Source organism: Juglans regia, chromosome 14, assembly GCF_001411555.2.
Source record: "Juglans regia cultivar Chandler chromosome 14, Walnut 2.0, whole genome shotgun sequence".
Taxonomy (NCBI): Eukaryota; Viridiplantae; Streptophyta; class Magnoliopsida; order Fagales; family Juglandaceae; genus Juglans; species Juglans regia.
This window is the reverse complement of record NC_049914.1, coordinates 21146054-21168584: the sequence shown is the minus strand read 5'-3', so window position 1 is coordinate 21168584 and position 22531 is coordinate 21146054. Positions and strand designations below refer to the sequence as shown.

The following is a 22531-nucleotide window of genomic DNA, read 5'->3' as shown; positions in this document are numbered from 1 at the left end:
AAAAACTTTTCCCTTTTTCGGAACTTCATGTATATATTTTGGTGTAGAGATCAGAATATTTTTTTATCTATTAACTTTTGAAATTCAATAATTTTCGTTAAAATTTAATTATTCTATCATTATCTCATTTAAATTCTCTATCAACAGTATTTTTTAAAATTACAAATTTCAATCATGATAAATGATATTTACAATCTTAGAGTGTGAAAGCTCCACGCATTCCCTTTATAAAAAGTGAATAAATTCAGGATTCACATGAAAAAAATTATTTTTTTAACTGTAGTCTCCACTTTTTTTCAAAATAAATGTCTAAAGCTCGCACACCCTAAAATTATATCTAGCATTATTCATATATTAAAAATTAGTTATTTGTGTCTTTTTCTTCCTTTATATTTTTGCTAACATTAAATTGATCCTAAGTTTTTTTCAATATTCCTTAAAAGAAATCAACATCAATCTATTAATTTAATCCCCTTTATTTCCGGACTATATTTGGATGTTGAGATTAGTTGAGTTAAATTGTGTATAATACGATTTTGTAGATCCTATTGAGATAGTTTAACTTTTTAGGTTGAAATGTATGAAGTAGGTTGAGATGCGTCTAACTTTTTTATAAGAAGTTGAAAAAGTAGTTAGTCTCATCAATGATTAGTTTGAGATGAGTTGAGTTTGGTTCAACAACCAAACACAACCTAAGAATTACCCAACTATAAAGAATAATTGAGCATATACTTTTTTAACTTTTCTATGTCATGCATGAGTTACAAGGATAAGCAAAATTTTGTAGTTTCTTGGTGTCCTGTAGGAGCCAAATGACTGTAAAACTGCAGGCAGTCACAAGAACAATGACCTCATAGTTTTCATCTCAAATTTGTCATCCCGAAGGCCTGCAGGAGTAAAACATACATATCCCCTTTCCTTAATATTCCATAGGGGACTCACAACACCCTATTTAAGAGAGCCTTTCTTTTAAGCCTATGCACCTCAGTCCACCACATTCAAAATCATCAAAATACCATATCCCTTGCATCAAATCAAGTTCTCTTCCATGGCCTCTACAATATTTTCCATCAAATTCTTCTCATTGTTCATTTCTTCGATTGCCATCATCGGAATGGCGACAGCCGGAGATCCAAATATCCTCTCCGATTTTGTACTCCCTCAAAATGCCACTTTAATTGATGGAAATTTCTTCACATTTACTGGCATGCGCTCCCTTTTCTTGTCTAGCCCTCCCACAACCTTTAAGGTATTGAAAGCAAGCATGGCTGAATTTCCAGCTCTCAACGGGCAGAGTGTTTCCTATGCTATATTGGAATTTGCTAATGGCACCATTAATCCACCCCACATCCATCCTCGCTCTGCCGAGCTTCTTTTCCTACTTGGGGGTACCCTTCAAGTAGGATTTGTTGATACAACCAATAAGCTATTTACTCAAACATTGACAGCGGGTGATTTGTTTGTGTTTCCCAAAGGACTTGTGCACTTCCAGTACAATGCTGACCCTCAAGATTTGGCTTTAGCAATTTCAGCTTTTGGTAGCGCAAATGCTGGAACTGTTTCAATTCCTAACACTTTGTTCACCACTGGCATTGACGATAATGTGTTGGCTAAATCCTTCAAGACCGACGTTGCCACCATTCAAGCTCTTAAGGCTGCTCTTGGTGCTCCCAAGCCCTGAAGATAGTCATTCCTTTCCATTAGTTGCTATCTTAGCATTCAGTGCAATTTTCTATGCTTTCATTCCTTTGTGCTGCTTTCCTTTTTGGGGTTTATTTTTTAGTGTTAAATAATAATCCTTCTTGTTAAGAAGAGTATTTACCATTTATCATCAAATTGATTGTTGTCTCTTCTCCATCAACAAAGATACATAAAACCCTTTAAATAGTGTTGGATATGGATTTTTATGCATTCAAAGTAAATAAAAAAAACTCAACTGCATTGCTGTTCTTGGCTTCCATGTATATGCACATGAAGTAACCTGATAATTGCACTCTGGAGTTATGATTTAAGTGTGAGAGATTCAGAGAAGAGCATGTAAGGGTAAAATTGGACGGCCACTTTGAGCTCAGGCAAATGAGATGCAGTCTTATATGCAGAGGTTGCTGAATCAACATTAGGTTGCTGAATGAAGCATCTCAAAAGACTATGGATCTCAAAGGTTTGAGTTTTTTAACCTTTGTTGTCTCCGGCTACTAGAGTAACAAAATGGTTTCCATAGATTAGTCATTTAAGAATAACAATCCCACAGGGAGCAGGAAGCACCACAAGTCGTGAACACAAGTCAATTGTGAGAACGAAAGCAAACCCGCAAAATGTTAAATAATAAAAATATGTTCGTCTAGTAAACCACACAAGACATTGGGAAGCAACCACATCACCAGCACTAAAGTTGAATGATGGGAAAATTGGGCAAAAAAGGCCAATCTACAGTCTTCTCCCTCTTCTACCACCCTTCCTTCGTGTGCTGTCACTGGGAATTGGTGTCACATCCTCTGTAAGTATAAACCCAATGTAAGATTCAAGGTCATATTCAGATTCCCAAAAGTAAATATTTTTAAAAAAGAAAATTGTAGAATAAAAGAAATATCAAAACTCTGACAGGGATGGCTCTTAGCAATCCAACACGAGATTTTCTCTGGTTGCTGAAAGGCAGGCAGATGCCCACCATGCTAAACAAACTGCCAGGGGAGGGAGGGAGGGGAGACTTGGAAAAGGAAGCCATGATAAGAAAAAAGGAAATCCTAAATATTCATCCTATGTTGGGATATTTTGTCCAAAGCCTTTATGTAGGACAAACTCTTTCAAGGTGTCCACCAGGTAATTATGGTTACATATGCCAGATCTGGTGCTTACACTTTAGGCATTTAAAAATGTGTGAGCCTTACCAATGCGACCAATCTTCATTCCAGAACGAGCAAGGGCACGAAGTGCAGACTGAGCACCAGGACCTGGAGTCTTGGTTTTATTTCCTCCAGTAGCACGGAGCTTGATATGAAGAGCAGTGATGCCAAGTTCCTGTATGGGATGGACTCACAATTGATCAAGCTAGCAAACACTGGAGACGTATCACTTTGTAACAAAATCCAGAATACCTACTTATCAATGCTAATTGAAAATCAAATAATTATAGTTTGAAGTAATGAATAGGAAAAGAGAAAACCTTGCATCTCTGTGCTACATCTTGAGCTGCAAGCATGGCAGCATATGGTGAGGACTCATCCCTATCAGCCTTTACCTTCATGCCACCTACAATTTAAAGAAAGATTCAATTTCACCTCTAACAAAGGGATCCATGAGTGAGACAAATTCACAGGCACCACACGGTACTTAATTATACAAAACAATTACATGGATGCATCAAAAAAAATTAAAATCATTTACTTTTCCAAGGTTTTGAAGAAAGATTAAATCACACACTAACCAAATGCGCAAATACAGACCAAGCAATGCACATGTGAATGCTCAAGTCTAAATATACTGTAAAAAATAGGGATTCGGTGTTCAACTAAACCATAAGAAGAAAGATCAGTAATACCAGTGATGCGAACTAGTGTCTCCCGTCCAGACAAATCAGTCACATGCTGTTTTATCAGGCAAACAAATCATTTATAATTAACTCAAAAAAAATTATAGTTGGACTAACAAATATCTTCTTGCAAAAACAAATAATGGTACTTACCAAGAAGGTATCATTAAAGGATGCATAAATGTGAGCCACACCAAAAACTTGTTCTCCTTCACGCGTGGCAGGCCCAAGGGTCACATTTTCTTCCTTTGGCTCCCTTGTCTTTCGCTTCGACTAAGGAATCCCAATAAATGTACGGAAAAATTGAAAATTTTATGTCATCTCTCAAATATCAAGATTTCATATCCTCATAAATTTTAAATCTTGAACAAGGGAATGAGGAAAGAGGCATGCGAAAAAGTGAATACATGCATGCACTGGGGTGGTAATCCAGTAGCTAAGTAGAAGTTCACATCTTTGATAGGCCTAAATTAAAGTGCAAACCTATCAAGTGGAAATGGAGACTTTGAGAAAGAGCAAAATCCAGGATACTTATGAAAAATAAAAGCTTCTATGAGACAAAATCTACAAAGTACAGTCCAATTACTGAATAAAGTGCCCTGCACAACTATTCGACCATGCTAAATTTTGCAGTGTTTCACACAAAATATGCGACCATTTATGAGGGATAACATTCGTTTGCCCAAACCACTACCCAAATCTAGATCAAGATAGAAGGGAATCATCTTGTGTGAGCTTTAAAAAGGTAGCACAATCCAATGCACATTTTCTCTTAATAGTCAAGCCAAAAAATGATGGGTTAAGTCCAATCATTCTAACATATTTTTAAAAGAGAAAAAATGAAAAAAAAAATACATGGCTGCATTATAAACTATTAAGACCCAAGTAATTGGGAGGTCCATCCTCTTCAGTCCAAATAGTAAGTGCCATGACAAAACTAAGGCATATATCCCACCAACAGAAACATAAACACCACATGTCCAAAAGTGACTGTACTCAGATATGGTTATTGAAATACATATACCCCTAAATCACTATTGCCATCATTGGTATTTGTCTCACTAAAGTTCATTAACTTTCCGAAATAAACAACTATTTGCTAAAAAGAAAACGACATGGTTCCGCTACTTCCGTGAGTACATATCAGAATTTTAAAGTTGGGAAAGCATTCAGAGTTCTAATCTCAAAGATTTCACAACATCAGTACGAAGTATTGCAAGAACCTGCTCTTATGAAAACTAAACGAATAAATTTAAAAGCATAACTATACGTAATCCTTCAGCTTTACCTATTGTTTTTGTAGGTTTCTCGGCAAGCTAAGAGAGCTTCGAAAATAAGACGATATTTTTTAAAAAATCAATAGCATTGTTTCACTTTCTAACTTCATTCAGCATCCAAACGTACACGAGAATCCGACTGTGTTTCACCTTACCACCATTTCCAATAACCCTTGCAGATACAATTAATAATTTCCCACTATTTTTACAACCCTTTCTCGATAATCAACCAGAAAATTAAAAAGAATAACATTGAGCTTCGATTTGCTGAATATATTAGAGATGAGATTCAATTTGCATACCATGGTTGCTTCGAGAAGACGAGAGACTTAGAGAGATCGAGAGTGACTATTGGCTGAGGAGGACGGCTTTCTCATCGAGATGAAAGCTTCGATTTATATGAGGGACTGGGACTTAGGGTTTTACAGGCAGAGGAAAAGTTTTTGTAAATTACTGAGGAAGTCCCCATCTATTTCTTTATTATGAAATAACGCCTTGACTTGAGGTATCATTTTATTTTAGGCCTTGGACCCCTCCTTTTATTTTCTATTTTTTGTTTTCTTCCTCAATAATATTTTCCCATTTAAAACTCACTAAACGTATTCTTCTTCATAAACAAATTTAGAATAAAATAAACAAAAAACTCAGCTAATAATAAGTAAATTTGTAGCATATGGAAAACAATTATTGGTTTATTGGCCTATCAATTTAAATAAAACATTCTACGCACTGCACTTTTGTCTCATTCTTATCCGACTATAATGAGGTGGCAATACTCCATCAATTTTTAAATTTTTCTTTAAAATGTTTGATGATTTAAGAGGGATGAAAAGTGTCACATTTATGTAGTATATAGTAAGATAAAAATATAGTAGAAATGTAGCATTACTCATTTAATTAGGAATGTAACCGGTTCAGTCTGGTTCTGGATAAAATTTAGAACCGAACCGATATATATCGGTTTTACATTTTTTAAAATTGATTACGCACCGATTACCCTCTTAAATCAGTACCTTCGATTTAACTAGTTTCCGATCAGCTTTTTCAGTTTAAATAATTTACAAATTTGTCAAAAAAAAACTGCTTTAAAAAATCTGTTTTATTAAAAAACGGTTACTATTTACCAAAATCTACTTTATAAAAAAAAAGCTGTTATGTAAAAAAAATAATGCTATGTAAAAAAAATTCTGCTATAAAAAATCTGTTTTATAATAAAATCTGCTATGTAAAATTCTGCTATAAAAAAAAAAACTGCAATAAAACAAGATGTTATAAAAAATCTGTAATAAAAAGAAAATTAGTTATGATATTAATTGTTAATTTATTATTAACTTAGAGTATGTCAATGTACTAATACTATATGTTATATATTATGGAATATATATTATATATTATATAATAATACATTGATACTAAATTATTACTAATATTATATACTATACTAATAGTGATATTAATGTTATATAATAATATATAATATTAAAATTTACACCCCTACGTTTATCATTTATTATTTTGTTATTCTTTTTAGTTTAAGTGGCGATTTGAAAGTCATACCCTATATGTTTAGATGCAACAATATTTTATGCTATTACATTCAGGTGTTTTTTTTTTATTTATTGACACCCGATGTTCAGGAACTATGTTTCTATTAATCTTGAGGGTGCACAGGTCCACGGCAATGAGTTTTTCACAAATGCCCCTCGAGTAGTTAATAATTATATAATATTATATAATCTTAAAAATATTATATATAATATTAAAAAATTAATTTAAATATATATTATAGTGAACGAACCAATCTAGTCCTAAAAATCATAGAACCAGAACTGAACAGGTTCTGGCCTGTTTTTGCATTTTAGAAACCGGTTCCGGATTGATTCTATCGGTTCAAGCCGGTCCGGTCCGATTTTCCGATTTGTCAATTAAAATTTACACCCCTACGATTAACATTTATTATTTTGTTATTCTTTTCAGTTTAAGTAGCGATTTGAAAGTCATACCATATATGTTTAGATGCAACAATATTTTATACTATTACATTCAGATGCTTTTTTATTTTTGGCACCCGATATTCAAGAACTGTGTCTCTATTAATCTTGAGGGTGCACAGGCTCACGGCAAGAAGTTTTTCACAAATGCCCCTCGAGTAGTTAAAAGGAAAAAATTCTCCAGTCAGATTGGCCCTAGAGATTGTTTACACCCAATGAGATTTGAACCTTAAACCTGGGAGAGCATACCCCTATGCCTAAGACCTTTACTAGTTGAGCAAACCCGATTACAAATCTTCTTTGTAAACAAATAAATATTATTATATATTTATTATACATATGATATGATAGGCAGGTAATGCAAACCAGAATCAATGACTTGCTCCCACAAAAATCTAATTATTATATATAAATACTACTCGTTATCTTTTTAATTATCATGATTCCATCCTCTTTTGAATTAGGGGTGAAAGAATTTCCATTTGAATAAGATCTCCATACCCCACAAATCGTAACCGCTATTATAATTTTGATCACTCTCAATGAGATAAAGTAAAGGACTAGTTAGTCTCGTCCAAATAAATTCGAAAAATTCAAATTTTAGCCCACTCTCAAGGTGGGATTTTTTATTCCAGGTAGATCAAATTTAATCTATGAATTTCTAAATAATTTTTTATATAATATTTTTTAACTTTTTAATTAGTTATATAAATTTAAAAAAGGAAAATGATTCGAATTAATTTTTATAAAATCTAGGTTCCTTTGTTTAAGTTGTGTAACTATTTGGCCTTCATATTAGTTTTCTTTTTTTAAACAAACAAATATCAATCTTATTCATTGAGCTAAACATCAGTACAATAATTTTCACTATTATATTGTGTTAACGCCTAAAAATAGTGCAACAGTCCTGAAGGGGAGAAAGATACATTCTCAACCCCATTGAAGTTGTTCTAGGCCCAGGCCTGGATCGCTATTATGTGGAGCCTCTAACAGTAGTCCAGTATAGCTATACGGTGTCCGACGTACATTTATGGTGGTGAATAGCAAATAAATGCAGGGGAAATAAAGAAAATGAGACACACAAATTTATATTGTTCGGCACTGGGCCTATGTCCACGGGGGTTTAGGAAAGGGAGAATCTACTATAATAAGCTTATTTTACAGTCTCTCACAGTCTCTCATCCTCATTGTACAATAGATCTTGAAGGTTTGTCTTCTAAAGGAGATATTGTCGTTGCAACTCCTTTCTTGTGGTTGAAGAAGCCTTCAAGAAGAAGCTTGGTTAAAAGTCCCCAAAGTTAGATGTGCCCTTGCTTTTTATCTCATGCCCCCATTTGCTTTGTGTCACTTCCCTTTGCTTTATGTCACATCACATTTCCTTTATGTTTACTCTCTTATTTTCCTTCTGACACCATTCTCAACCTTTTGTCTCCTCCTTCCCTCTGTCTTTCTTCTGTCCTGATGAGTTCTCCCATGTTGGGTTGGGCCTAGGAAATACCATAGGTCTGTTATATTTTATCCCTTACAAGTGCATAATCTCACCCGACCCCTCCTCTATCCACACTATTTCCTCACCATAGTCTAATGCTAACTTAGCTAGTTGATGTGCTACTTGATTACCATCTCTTGGATCATACTGAATCTTCATTACCTCTCCATGACAAAAGAAATTGTTGATATCTTCTACAATCTGTCCATACCTAGACCAGTTCTCTTCTCTACTCTTAACATCATTAACCACTTCAAGAGCATCCCCCTCGAATATCACATGTTGAAGACCTAACTCCATGCTTAATTATGTAGCTCTCTCAAGTGCCAAAACTTCAACCTATAGTGGACTACATATAAATCTCATTGGCATACCTGTAGAGGCCACCAACTCACCTTCCCAGTTCCTTACCACTATACCACTTCCCATAGTAGACTTCTTCACATCCATTGCAGCATCTCAATTCACCTTATACCAATTAACTTTAGGCTTGCTCCATCTAACTTCAGTGCTTCTCTGATTTGCCACTACTACTTGATCTTTCATAATCAGTTTAGCTTGCTGATAATTTTTTACTTCCATCCTCGTTCCTTGTAGCAAATTCAAAGGGCTGTCAAGCTTTCCCTAAAAAACAAACATATTCCTCCTCAGTCACATCCTTCTAAATACACAAGCTATTTTTTAAATCTCAGATTTTTGTAAACCTGATACCAAATCTTCCCAAATGTTATAAAATTCCCATCTGTACACTTCCATTTCTATAAAATACTTGATGAATCCCCATCTTGAGCTATACCACAGTTCCACAAGGCAGGACTATTGGTCTCCTTGTGTTATTCACATATTGGACAAAGGCCATTGTCAATGATTTTCTTTCTGAACAGGCTTCTCTTTGTTGGCAGTATTTCACTTACAGCTTTCCATATAAAAACTTTTACCACATTTGAAACTTGTAGATCCCATATCTTCTTCTATGCAACTGAGCCCAAGTTAAATGCTGAAGTCTCACCCATAACAGACCTCTTCACTTGACACTTTATAAAGTAAGCTGACTTAACTGAAAAAAATACCATTCTTAGTAGGGCCCCATATCAGTTTGTCTTCAGAACCTTTTCTGCTTACTATCAAACTCTTCAACATGTATGCCTCCTCTTCATTGAGCACTTCATTTATAAGATTTACTTTCTAGCATTCCTTAGCATCAATAAAATCCTTAACACAAGCTTCCCTTGGTAGAATTTTGATTGGTGACTGGATCATATGAGTAGAAGGACTTGGTAACCATTTGTCATCCCATATCTTGATCTTCTCCCCATTCCCCACCCTCCATCTTATCCCTACTTTGACCATATGTCCAAATCCCCTTATACTCCTCCAGATCTATGATGTGGCACTGCCAACTTTCGCTTGTAATATGTCACCATGTTTATAATATTTCTCTTTCATAATCTTAGCTACGAGAGAGTTAGGATTTATGAGCTACCTCCAATATTGCTTTGATAATATGACCTAGTTAAAACACTTCATATTTCTAAACCATCCCTCCTTGACTCTTTGACATTCCAACCTTAGTCCACTACTTCCATTAGATTTTCCTGTTCTAGTTCATATGTCCCCACCAAAATTTAGTCATCATTTGAGATAGTTCTTTACATAACTGATTTGGCAATTTAAAGACACTCATAGCATAAGTTGAGATAGCTTGTATGACTGACTTTATTAGAACCTCCTTATCAACCTGTGATAGAAACTGGTTTTTCCAACTATTTATTCTCTGCCATACCCTTTCCTTAATTACTCGAAAAGCTTTATATTTTGACCTACCACCATAGTAGGTAGACCTAAATACTTCTCTGCATCTCCACAAACCCTTGCCCCAACAGCTCGTGTCAACTCATCTCTAATTTTAAATTTTGTATTAGCACTGAAACATAAGGATGTTTCCAGCATATTCAGTTTCTGACCTGATGTCTCCTCATACTTATGCAATATAGATTCCCTAGCCCTCCACTGTTGCATTTCAAACCTAAAGAAAATTATGCAATCATTTGCAAATAACAGATGATTAATGTTAGTCCACCTTTACTCACCTCCACACCCTTTATAGACCCATTACCTTCTGCTTTATACAACATTGAAGTCAACCATTCTGCACACAAAAGGAACAAGTAAGGAGATAATGATTCCCTTGTCTCAATCCTCTTGTAGGAGTGGTCACATTGCTATTTTGCCCATTCATTAGAACTGAGTACTTCACTGTGGATACACATCTCATAATCTACTCTATCCATCAATTTCCAAAACCAAATTTCTCCATTACTGCCCTAGATAAGGCCATTCTACCATATCATAGGCCTTTGACATATCCAGCTTGAGTGCTACACCTCCTCTTTTTCCTTTTTGCCTAGTCTTCATAGTATGCAAAGCTTCGTAAGCTATCATAATGTTATTTGTTATAAGCCTTCCAGGTATACATGCACTCTGGTTATGAGAAATTATATCAAACAATACCTTTTTTAGCCTATTTGTTAGTGGTTTGGCCACAAGTTTATACACTACATTGCACAAACTTATAGGCCTAAAATCACTCACTGAAATAAGCCTGTCCACTTTAGGAATTAGCACAATATGAGTATTGTTAATCTTCTCATCAAAATTTCCATCATTTAGAAAACCTAGCACTGCTTCATAAACTATATTTCCAACTAAATGCCAATATCCTTGATAAAATCATGGCCTATATACATTAGATCCTGGAGACTTCAGAGTAGGCCTGTGCAGGAGAACTAAATATCTAATCCATCCGAATGAGCTGACCCGACCCGATCCGATAAAAACTGTTTAAACAAGTTTTCTGATTGAACCTGATAAATGCCGATTTCAACCGACTAACGTTTAAAAGAAAAACTCACTTAAAGCTTTTTCATATCAACCCTAGCCGCTAGCCCTCCCCATTCCTTCATCATCTCATCTCCATTTGACAGAGTCGTAAGCTAAGATCATGGCCTGACATCCCATTTTTACTTGCAGCAAGCGAGCGAGAGAAATCAATGGCGCCAAGGTATAGAACCCCGAAGGTGAGCAAAAACCCTGATCTAGTTTGTGGTATCGACAAATACTCGAGGTCAAAGATGCACCACAAGAGGGGCCTCTGGGCCATCAAGGCCAAAAATGGTGGTGTTTTTCCTCGCAAAGCCCAAGGCAACCCTTCCAACTGAGAAGCCCCCCAAGTTCTGTCCTACGGATGATGTCAAGAAGCCCCTCTTCAACAAGCAGAAACCCAATACCACTAAGCTCAGGGCTAGTATTACTCCAGGTACCATTCTAATCATACTTGCTAAGAGGTTCACCTGAAATAGAGTTATTTTCCTACAATAGCTTTCAACTGGATTGCTTTTGGTCCACTAAGCTCAGAGTGATCGTTTTGGTTGGCTTCGAGTTCAAGGATTACCCAGAAAAGAAAATGTGGGCAAGGCAGAATAACCAGACGGGGGTGCTTTAAGTAGGGAGGAAGATGCCAAGAAAACTAAGCAGAAGAAGTTTACCCATTGTCTCGAAAATAGAGAGAGAGAGAGAGAGAGTAGAATGGGACGAGATGATGGGAAGGTAGCAAGGATTAGATTGATTTAATTTTACATCACTTCAATGGTAGCCAAGTCCTTTTAGGAACTTTTTTTATTCTTATCTTTTTTGGATTCAAAAAATTAGAGAGAGAGAGAGAGAGAGAGAGAGAGAGTAATTAGAGGAATGTGTAGAAAAAGTGACTGAGACGGAAAGATAACACCAAAAGTTTGTAAATTAATCGTTTATTTTCCTTAATATTCAATTTTTTTTAGTAAAAAAAAAGTAAAATCGACCCGACCTGACCCGACCCGACCCGAATTGATCGGATAAGGTCACCCGAATCCTGATGCTGGGTCGAGTTGGATTTAAGAACCGACTGAAATGATCGGGTTGCAGGCCTACTTCAGAGGACCCATCTGAAATAGAGCCTTCTCCACTTCATCTCTAATTAAAGTTTTTTCTAGCTTCTCATTTATCTCTCTTGTAACTCGACACATCAATGAAGATAAACCATTGTCAACTGCTTCCTTAGATGGGTTAGCTGAACAATACACTGCTCTGAAAAAGCCTGCTGAATATCATTTTGATTTGTTTTGAGAATGGACTTGGAATCCTTGACCTCAAATATCTACTTTCTTCTCTTTCTTTGAGTAGCACGTAGGTGGCAATACTTAGTATTTCTATCTCCAGACTTACACTAATTTTTCTTAGCCCTTTGCTTCTACTTAATATCTTCTTATTCTAACTGTTGCCCCACTTCCTTCTGCAGATTCTTAATTTGATCAGCATTATCTAGTCCTTCTACTTCCTGCAATCTTCTCAGTGCATCTGTCTTTTCCTTTATCAACTTCTCCCTTCCTGTACATATGTTCCTATTCCACTTGACAAGTTTAGCACTACACCTGGAAAGAGTTGATTGTAGTCTTCCTAAAAAGTACCTAACATATAGCTCATCTCTCCAAGCCTGCTCCACAATCTTATTACATTCTTCATCTTTGATCCAACTAGGAAAATTGACACTAATAGAGCCTATGATCTCAACTCCTAGCCACCAAACCTTGTACCTTAGTTCTATTAAACACAGTTTTCCATGCTAGATTCACAAAGACTCTGTCCAGTCTTGCTTTAGTAAAATTATCATCAGCATGTCTGTTACTCTATGTGAAAGGATCCCCCTACAACCCAGATCAAAAAGCTCATTATCTTCAACTACCTCCCACTTTCTCAGACTGCTTTAGTATTTAAGGAAGTCCCTTATAATACACTAGGGAGAATTACTTGGATTAATCCTGGCTGACCTCTGGAAATCCATAGAATCCAGTAATTAACCACCTAGTAGACTACCCATGTCTTGTTATCCACCCACTTATGTGTCTTAATGAGTAATTGTAAATTCTGAGATCAACTTCAGATTTCCACATTAGAGCTAAACCCCAACTTCTGCCCACTGGGTCAACAATAAAACACCTATCAAACCCCAATTGCCTTTTCACAAACTCCATGCTAGCTGACACTAATGGTGTTTCATCAAAAACACTACTTTTGAAGACTTTTGCTTTACCATCTAGTAAAGATCATAAACTGTTCGAGGGTTCCCAAGCCCTCGTTAGTTCCAACTTAGTAGATTCATAAACCTCGATGGGGGTAGCTGGCAACCTCTTCTGATATCAAGTCCTCTCCACCATCAATAAAGTCCTCTCAATCCTTTATTTTCTCATTTCCACACCATCAATCTTCTTATCTACTAATACCAAAACATCACGTTTTAGTATAAGATAGATTAGAAGATTGACCTCTGGTTCATTGCAGCCTAGCCCTTCTCTTCCACCTGCCCCTTGTGCTAGAGTTCAGTCCTTGTGATCTAGTGGTAAGTTGTATGTTAGCCTCTTCACATTGCACTTTCAAATCTCCCAGACATTAGTAGAAATTCCTGCCTCCCTTGCCATTTATTTTTCAAAAGCCTTGTTCATATCATCTTGGGGCCTATTTGATGCCCCACCCTTTTAGACTCCACCTCATTCCTCCAGGTACCCATACCTTCCCTCACCTGTTTGGCCTTATCTACACGTTCCTCTCTCTACTTATCTACCTTAAGAGATAGATATAAGTTTGAATCATTTCCAACTTCCTCAACTCTCGATAGGATAAGATCCCCAATTGAATCATCGAAATTTTCGGCACCACCCTCTAGGACTTCACTAGTATCACGTCTCTTACCCCTAGTCACTTCTTCTAGTCCCTCCATGGAGCTCAACAGCCAGAGTCTTTCGTCATCTTTCGCCTCATACTTTGACGAACTACTATTGGATCCCTCTCTAGCAGCCTAATCTCCCATCCCTCTTCTACCCATTCTGTTATCCGCCCTCAACCACGTACCAAACTACCTATCACTCGTACTTTGTTTTCCATTACTCAACCCACCATTACCAAGAACAATCCTTCCGCAGCGAAAGAAAATTTTTGGTAATTTCTCGTACTGAATTGGTACCCACATGCTCTTAGAGTTGAAATTTATAATTCTTTCATAGGTAATTGGCTTTCTTAGGTCAATCTCCACCTGAACTCTAAGAAATTTACCCCACCCGAGTTCATCATCCGGAATATCAACCTTCACTATTTGGTCGATTGAACTCCCAATTTTCTCCCTAATCTGCCTATTCATGTAGGCCATCGGTAAATTATGGAGTTGGATCCAAAAATATTCATAATGCAAATCAATAAGATGGGGCTGTATAGTCACATCAAAAAGCCTTAAACAAGCAAATTGTTATCGAATAACCATGGTCTCTCGGCCAACACACAATCCATATCCTTACCATTTGCAAAAATGATAGCAAATGTGTTCTCACGTATGCATCTGAATGTGATTGTTTTATCCACCTTCCAAACCTTCAACATAGTAGCCCGAATTACTTCCTGCCCAATACGCCTATCCACATAAATTCTACCTATCAAACTACGTCTCTCACAATTCCTCCAATCCACAAATTCATTATTCTGAACCTTTATTACATTTCGAACCTCTATTACATTCCTTTCTTCCTCATTAAGGCTAAGATGATTCCAAACTTCACTTAAATCGTCCATTGCCATATTCAAAGCAACACCCAACGTGGGACTATCCTCCTTACTCAGTGGGAGTAAAAACTATACTCCTTCCTCTCTTTTGCTAAAACCAACGAGAAAGGGAAGACTCTAGTTCCTCTAACATTCTTGAGATCTTAAATCATCATCATTCTAGGCGTTCATATTAGTTAGAGAAACTTGTTAAATTGTTACATTATTGAAATTCTTATAGGAATGTTGTACAAAGCTAACTTAGTCCAAATCTTGCTCCCTTCCAACATTTTAACATTTCACATGAATGTGCATATGTTGACCAATAATGTTGGAATGTCAAGTAGTAAGAGCTAATGTTTGAACTCAAATTTGGTTACTGTCTGAACGAACCAAATTAAACCACATATAAAAAATATTTTGTTACGTTCGGATATTTTTTAATTCTATTCAAACTTTATAAGATAAAAACGTCATAAGATAACATCAAATTATGTAATCGTGTGCATAGAGTTACGTTTGAATGTAAATAGGTGAACATTGGAATGCAAATAATTGCTGAGTAATAATGTTCGAGCATAGAATATAATACTCGAACATTGGAACTTTGGAAACTTGCAAATGATTTAGGTTGTGTTTGGTTGTTGAACCAATTATTGATGGGACATACTACTTTTTCAACTTCTCTTAAAAATGTTAAACTCACATCAAACCACTTCATGCATTTCAACCTAAAAAACTAAATTCATCTCAACCTAAAAAAGTTAAATCCATCTCAATGGGACTTATAAAATACTATTATTCACAACTCAACTCAATTCAACATCTGAACAGCCGTCAACTCAGTGGAGCTTCACAACCAGGACTTTTCTTCATCATTAGCCAAAATGCCACCTTAGAAACAAAGGGTGGAGAGTCGACACCTCATTTATGATGTCCTTTTGGCTATTTTTTAGCCACCCTAGTCGAAAAAAGGGATTTTTTTGTGAATTGAAATATATTCAATCTTGATTACTAAACATGCACTCATTGATGAGGGAAATGGGTATTGGCCTTAGGCGGCGGCGAATGAATGGAGTTACATGGCCTTAGGCACTGTTGGTGGTTAGGAGCATCCTTTCAAGACTTGAAAATATTTGACTATGAGTTCCATCATCTTTGTATAAGATGTTTCATTGGCTAGAATACTCTTCCTCCAAAGATGTTGCATCTTGTCTTACTATGATGCCTTTAATACATTTATCGTAGAATGATTTTGAAATTGGAAAAAGGTTAATGATGTCAATCATTGGGCCTTTTTGGGCCATGTGGGTGAAGATACATATTCATCATGTAACAATGTTATTATAAGGCCCTGTTTGTAACTTAGATTGAACTGAGATCAACTCAGTTCAATCTAATTTTAAGCTGAGTCTAATATCCAAACATTCAACTCTTAAATCACTAAATTCATCTCAACTCAAAATCTCTTTACACGTGAGACCCATAACCTTTACTCAACATGGTCTCTTTATACTGAAGACCCACAACCTTTTTCAAATTCTCATAAATACATCTAAAATCATCTTAACATCCAAACATACCTAAACTCATCTTAGATGAGTTTCGCAAAACTCACTTTACCATCTCAATTTACTATTATTCATAAAGAACTCAATTCATCTCAATTCATCTCAATTCAGCTCAACATCCAAACGGGGCCTTATTATGATACTTTGATGAATTACAATATATTGTTAAGGTTTTATAAGAGAAATTTGATTTGATCTTGTGCATGTTGAAAATACATCTTTTATGACTCTTAAGAGGGTAATATATGACTATGTCGTTCTTTGTCTCCAAAATCTCAACATACAAAACATTCAAGGGCAGGGAAATGATGGTACCAATAATATGCATGTGAGTGAATTGGTTTACAAGCTTTAATTTATTTCCTAATGAGTATCCTTCCTCATATTATGTGCATTGTATGGCCCATTGATGGTAACTTGTAATAGTTGCATCATCAAGGGAAGTAATTTCAATTCATCAATTCTTTGCAAAGTTAAGTTCCATTGTCAACATTATTAGTGTTTTTAGTAAACGTAATGATGCATGCCGCTTAAGAATTAAGTTGAAATTGTGCATTTAGTTGTTATTCACGAATTTGGAACCGATAAAGGAGTTAATCAAACTAGTGTTTTAAAACGAGCTAGGGATGCCACATGGAGTTCTCATTTTAATTCCATATGTAACTTGATAAATATGTGTTAAGTGACTTTGATTTTATTCAAAAAAAATATTACAAATGAATTTACTTATTCTCAACTTGGTGATGGTGAAGCGACTTTCACAATTATGATGTCATTTGAGCTTGTTTTTATCTTGCATATAATGAAAGGAATCATGAGAGTATCACAATTATGATGTCATTTGAGCTTGTTTTTATCTTGCATATAATGAAAGGAATAATGAGAGTATCTGATTCTTTATGCAAAGCACTACAAGAACAAACTCAAGGCATTTCAATGTGATGCATTTGGTCAAAATTACAAAACTGCTAATTCAAAAGTTGAGAGAAAATGATTGGGAGACTTCTTTTGGGAAAGTGGAATCTATTTTGCAAGGGCATGAGATTGAAGTTCCTAATATGAGTGTTGTGTACACGATAGGTCTAGGTAGATCTCACACTCAAAAGAGATTCTATTACATTTGAGCATCATTATCTACTTAATGTATTTATGGCGATTATAGGCTCTCAATAATAAGTATGGATTGAATTGTGGGTTTAGTATTGGTAGAGAGGTATAATAAAAGAAAAGTAGATGGCTTGGTGACTACAAGAAAATTTGTATGTTATAAATAGGAGTTTCGAGCCCAATGGGAGAGAGATGGACAAAAAATATATGAGCAAGCTGAAACAAGGACAGGTTGTGAAACACATATGATAACTCGACATGATAAAGAAAAAAAAAAGATATTACATACATGGTATTGAGCTCAATCACGATCATGCTCTACATATTCTACAATGTGCTCACACGATGCCAACACAACAAAAGATCTTAAAAGTACAAGTATTGGAAATTGGTTTGGTAGATGGTGGTACAAGATTGAAGGATTTTTATGAGTTCATAGGTAGGCAAGTTGGTGGGAAAGATGTTCTTGATTACACCAAGCAAGATCATCAAAAGAATTACAGTCACAAAAAATGACAACAAGAACTAAAATATGGCAAGGCAGGAGTTTATTGAGATACTTCTAAAAGCAAAAATGAGAGAATCCTCCCTTTTATAATGTTGTACAATTAGATGTTGCAAAGTAGATAACAAATATATATATATATATATTTTGCAGATGCCTAAATGATCGTTAATCATAATTTATTTGCTTATGTAGTTTCTTTTGGTACGACATATAGACTAACAAAATATCAACCACTTGCAATGTTTGTTGGGTTTAATCTTCACAAAGAGATTGTGATAATTGGTGCCGCACTTCTCCATGACAAGATCATAGAGTCACTGAAATGGTTATTTGAAACATTTTTTGAATCAATGTTAGAAAAAACTAGAAACCATATTTGCTGATTTAGATCCAGCAATGACAAAATCTATCTCAATGGTGATGCCAAGTACCGATCATCGAGTGTGTAATAGACATTTAATGCAAAACTATGAAAAATGTTGGTCATTTATTAAGAGGTGAGAGTGGCTTTATAATTTATCTTGATGCATGTTTTAGAATTTTGGAAGACGAAGAAGAGTTTACAGTGCTTGGGATTCTATGCTTCATAAGTACAATGTATATAACAATTCTTGGCTACAACATTTGTTTAGTTTTAAAGAAAAAAGGGCAAAAACTTATGTAAATATGTCATTTTATGCAAGAATGACTTCCATACAATTGAGTAAAAGTTTGAATTCGCATGAAAGATTATTTACAGTCAAATTATGATATTTTACGATCTTCCATGCATTTTGAAAGGTTACTCAATGCTATACGATACAAAGGGTTGCAAACAGAGTACAATTTCATGCAAAAGTTACCAAAAGTTAAGATTGCATCACCTATGTTGATGTAAGCAGCAAATGTATAAACTTCTCAAATTTATTAGAAATATAAAAAACCATATGAAGAGTTTCAATGAGCTTTTGTTAAAAAACGTAAGAAAGAGACTCGTTAAAAAATAGTATTATAATAATATTTTATTCTATCATTCACAAACTATCTCAACTCATCTATGAATCCAAACGTAAATAAATTTCTTAGCACTTATGGTTATAATGTCTTCAATAAATTTTTTCGATAGAATCTCAGCTGATTTTACAACCAATGTTACCTGTTGGTATGCTTCGTTGGATGTATCACCTGCACTTTCTCCCCAACATAAATAATATAGCAAACATGCAATCCGCTCCATTACCAAACAAATGTGGTCCGGCTTGCCAACAGCCAACACTGGCCATTGAATTTTATAGTAAGAGAAGTGCTGTTGCTTTTGCAAGCCGGACCCAAAGTTTTATATTCGGGACCCAACAAACGTAAATGATTCATTTGAGATATGAATTGCAAAACTTTAAGCTTGATGTGCTTGAACATCTCAATACCAAGAATTTGTCTACAAATCTACCAATGTCTCAAGAATTAGCTAAGATGGAAAAGTGAAAAATAATAATTGATGGATTTTCGTCTTTTTTTTTTTTTTTAAATTTCTAAAGTCTCAACAACTATTACCTAAAAGTACTACAGAAATAATTTATACAAATTTAAAATAGATAAGTCTTATATAAATCTTTGTAAAAATATAGATTCTACTTTAAAAAAAACAAAAAAAAATATTTTTTATTAGTAAAATTCATTTTTTTACAAATATTATATGAAATTTATTTATTTAAAATTTGTATTTAATATTACTAATTTTTATTTTATAATATTTTTGTATGTACATGACATCTTAGTTAAGGTGTAGTTTGGATAATGAGATTAGATGATTTTAGATGAAAGTTAAAAAAATATTTTTTTTAATATTATTAATATTATTTTAAAATTTTAAAAAAATAAAATTATTTATTATATTTTATATAAAAATTTAAAAAAAAAAAATTGATGAAACGAGATGATGAGATAAAATAGTATCCAAACGGACGTAAGCGTAGATAGGGTTGTAACTTGGCAAGTGTCATGTCAGTAACTTTTGGCCGGTATCTGAGGAAAAGGCACCGTCCTTCTGCCTCGCACCTCTTCGTGTCCCACGTTTGTTTCTGCCAACCCTATTCCCCCATATTTTTCCGCTGCGTCGCTCACAGCTCTCAATCCCCTGCATCCTTATCTTCAACTGAACCGAATCAACACTGTTGCCTACGCAAAGCTCAACAATATAAATTCAACAACATCGACGGCTCTTGATGCTTACATTATCTACAATAGTCACAGAGGAATATTGCAAATCTCGGTTATAACCCTCTCCTTCCTAGCCACACCTCTAACTTTTTGGAGCCGGCCTCCCGAGATCGGCGAGATGGACCTGAACGGTCCCAGCCGATTCCGTCCTCGGAAATCTACCGTCGGCGACCGCTTCCTCGGCTCTTCTCTCCATCTTGACAACACTAGCTCCTCCTCCGCCCCAGCCTCAAGCGCCGGTGTCGAGCTCAACGAAGACGACGTTCTCTGGACCGGAGAATTTTCCGACTTGGACCATCACCACCACTCAACCCCTCCGTCCTCCGCTTCATCCATCCCTCACCACAACCTCCTACACAATCACCACCACAAGAGTTTCGCTCGGTCCGAGAGTTTCGGCATCCTCGCAGCGCTCCCTGAGAATGAAACGTCCCCCAACCTCCGAAACGTTTCGCATTTGTACCCAAAGGCTTCACTTTCGGTCTCTTCCTCGTCCTCACCCTCTACTTCCTCACGTATCATTCCGACGATCCCCAAACCTTTGCAGGATCGAATGTCGTTGACTTCCTCGGTCAGGTACCAGTCTGCGCCGGTGAACGTGCCGGTCCTGGCCAAGGCCATGCGGAGGCATAGCGAATTCGACGACATTGATGACGTTGACGATGATGGGGACGGCGAGATGTTGCCACCGCACGAGATTGTGGCGAGAGTGCAGTCGCCGATGCTCGCGTGCTCCGTGCTTGAAGGCGCAGGGAGGACGCTCAAGGGGAGGGATCTTCGCCGGGTTCGGAATGCGGTGTGGCGGCAAACAGGTTTTCTTGATTAAGAACTTCTATCTCTCCAATTTCTCGAAAAATGCGTTCTTTTTTTTTTCCCCTTAATTTTTGCTTCATTGAGAATTATATGGGCACGAAGTGTTGGTTTAATTATGAAGCCTTTCCTAGGGGATTTAAGGTATATGTTGCTGCGAGCTTTGAATGGTGCTAAATCTGTTTCTGTCTTCCGTTTTATGTAGTTTCTTAGAAAATGTACTGACAAAAAAAGAAAGGAAAAGAAAATTACGTCTTTGGAATGTTTGAATACTTATAATTTCATTTCCTTTTTGGGACTCTTCTATGGAAGCAAGAGATGGAAAGTATTGTTCTAAATTCTGCCTTAATCCATTGCAATTTTGTAACTTATATGTGCTTAATTCATTTTAGGAGTTCAAAGCAGGAACCAATGTGAAACATAACTAATCTGAGGTACAACAGGGGGGTTTTATGTTTCCTTTTAGTTTTTGGTTGAAGTGTATATGCAGTTCCTTCCCGTTAACATTCGAAGTGGTAATCTATTGGGCTTAATGAGGATCTACAGTTGAGCAATATTGGTGAAAGCATTTAAAGCGCAAATGTTTTCTAGAGCCTAGGCATGCTTGACTGAAGTAAGGCGGATATTTTTTAAAATGATGTATAATAGAAAAAATCCCAAAAAAAAAAAAAAAAGCTTAAAAGAAAAATGGTAAATATATATAGCCTATTCTCTCAATTTATTAGTGTATCATTCAACAGAAAAATCAAGTAATATACTGACTACATAAATTTTACACAACATTTTATATAGTTTTCTTGTACTTTACTATATATAACATCTATGATATTTGATAACCATAATCAAATTAAAGTACTAGATTCAATCAAAATATGCTATTGACTTTTATGCTAACATAAGCAATCAAATACCAATCCATATAGCCAACTTGAACTATCGGGTCTAAAACATATACATCAATTGTGACAACACATAGTGCCATGATAGGTAAACAATCTTCAATATGAACTAAATATTTAAGAATATTGTATCACTTCATTTTCTAGGTCTTGAACCGATTTTTATTATTTTTTTCTATAAACAATTTCAAAAACATACTTTTCTACACTTTAACTTCACACCAAAAGTGCCAGAAATGACACTTTTAGTATGTGAAGCGCTTTGGCCATGGTGCTTTGTGCTTAACTAGGCTTTTACCAACAAGTTGAAGTAGTTAAATATATCTCATATTTTTCTTTTTTCCTGTTTTTGCTATTGTATTCATATATTGTGTAAAAGATTAATTTCACATATATTGACATACAATCGTATGCATAGATGTCAATTTCTTGTATGTAATGTTCACGAAGTTTAACATATGTTTCTGTATGTAATTTCACTCTAACTTTGTTGCATGCTTGCAGTGTTCATGAACTAGTAAGACCTAATTTTT

At 35.5% G+C, this 22531-nt stretch overlaps 3 protein-coding genes across 3 annotated transcripts; 2 read left to right on the top strand and 1 right to left on the bottom strand.

Annotated features, from left to right (window-relative positions):
* The first annotated feature begins 773 nt into the window (after positions 1–773).
* On the top strand, positions 774–2420 carry LOC108998957 (germin-like protein 9-3). Its single transcript, XM_018975731.2, has one exon. It carries the CDS (start codon positions 1049–1051, stop codon positions 1679–1681), a length of 633 nt encoding a protein of 210 aa, XP_018831276.1. The 5' UTR covers positions 774–1048; the 3' UTR covers positions 1682–2420.
* Positions 2197–5228, bottom strand: LOC108998958 (40S ribosomal protein S14-3). Its single transcript, XM_018975732.2, has 6 exons — positions 5109–5228; positions 3683–3802; positions 3539–3584; positions 3164–3249; positions 2889–3018; positions 2197–2495 (listed from the first exon to the last, which is right to left on the bottom strand). Exons 1-6 carry the CDS (start codon positions 5109–5111, stop codon positions 2428–2430), a joined length of 453 nt encoding a protein of 150 aa, XP_018831277.1. The 5' UTR covers positions 5112–5228; the 3' UTR covers positions 2197–2427.
* Positions 5229–20104: 14876 nt separating this feature from the next.
* On the top strand, positions 20105–22531 carry LOC108998955. Its single transcript, XM_035685251.1, has 2 exons — positions 20105–21101; positions 22503–22531. Exons 1-2 carry the CDS (start codon positions 20408–20410, stop codon positions 22514–22516), a joined length of 708 nt encoding a protein of 235 aa, XP_035541144.1. The 5' UTR covers positions 20105–20407; the 3' UTR covers positions 22517–22531.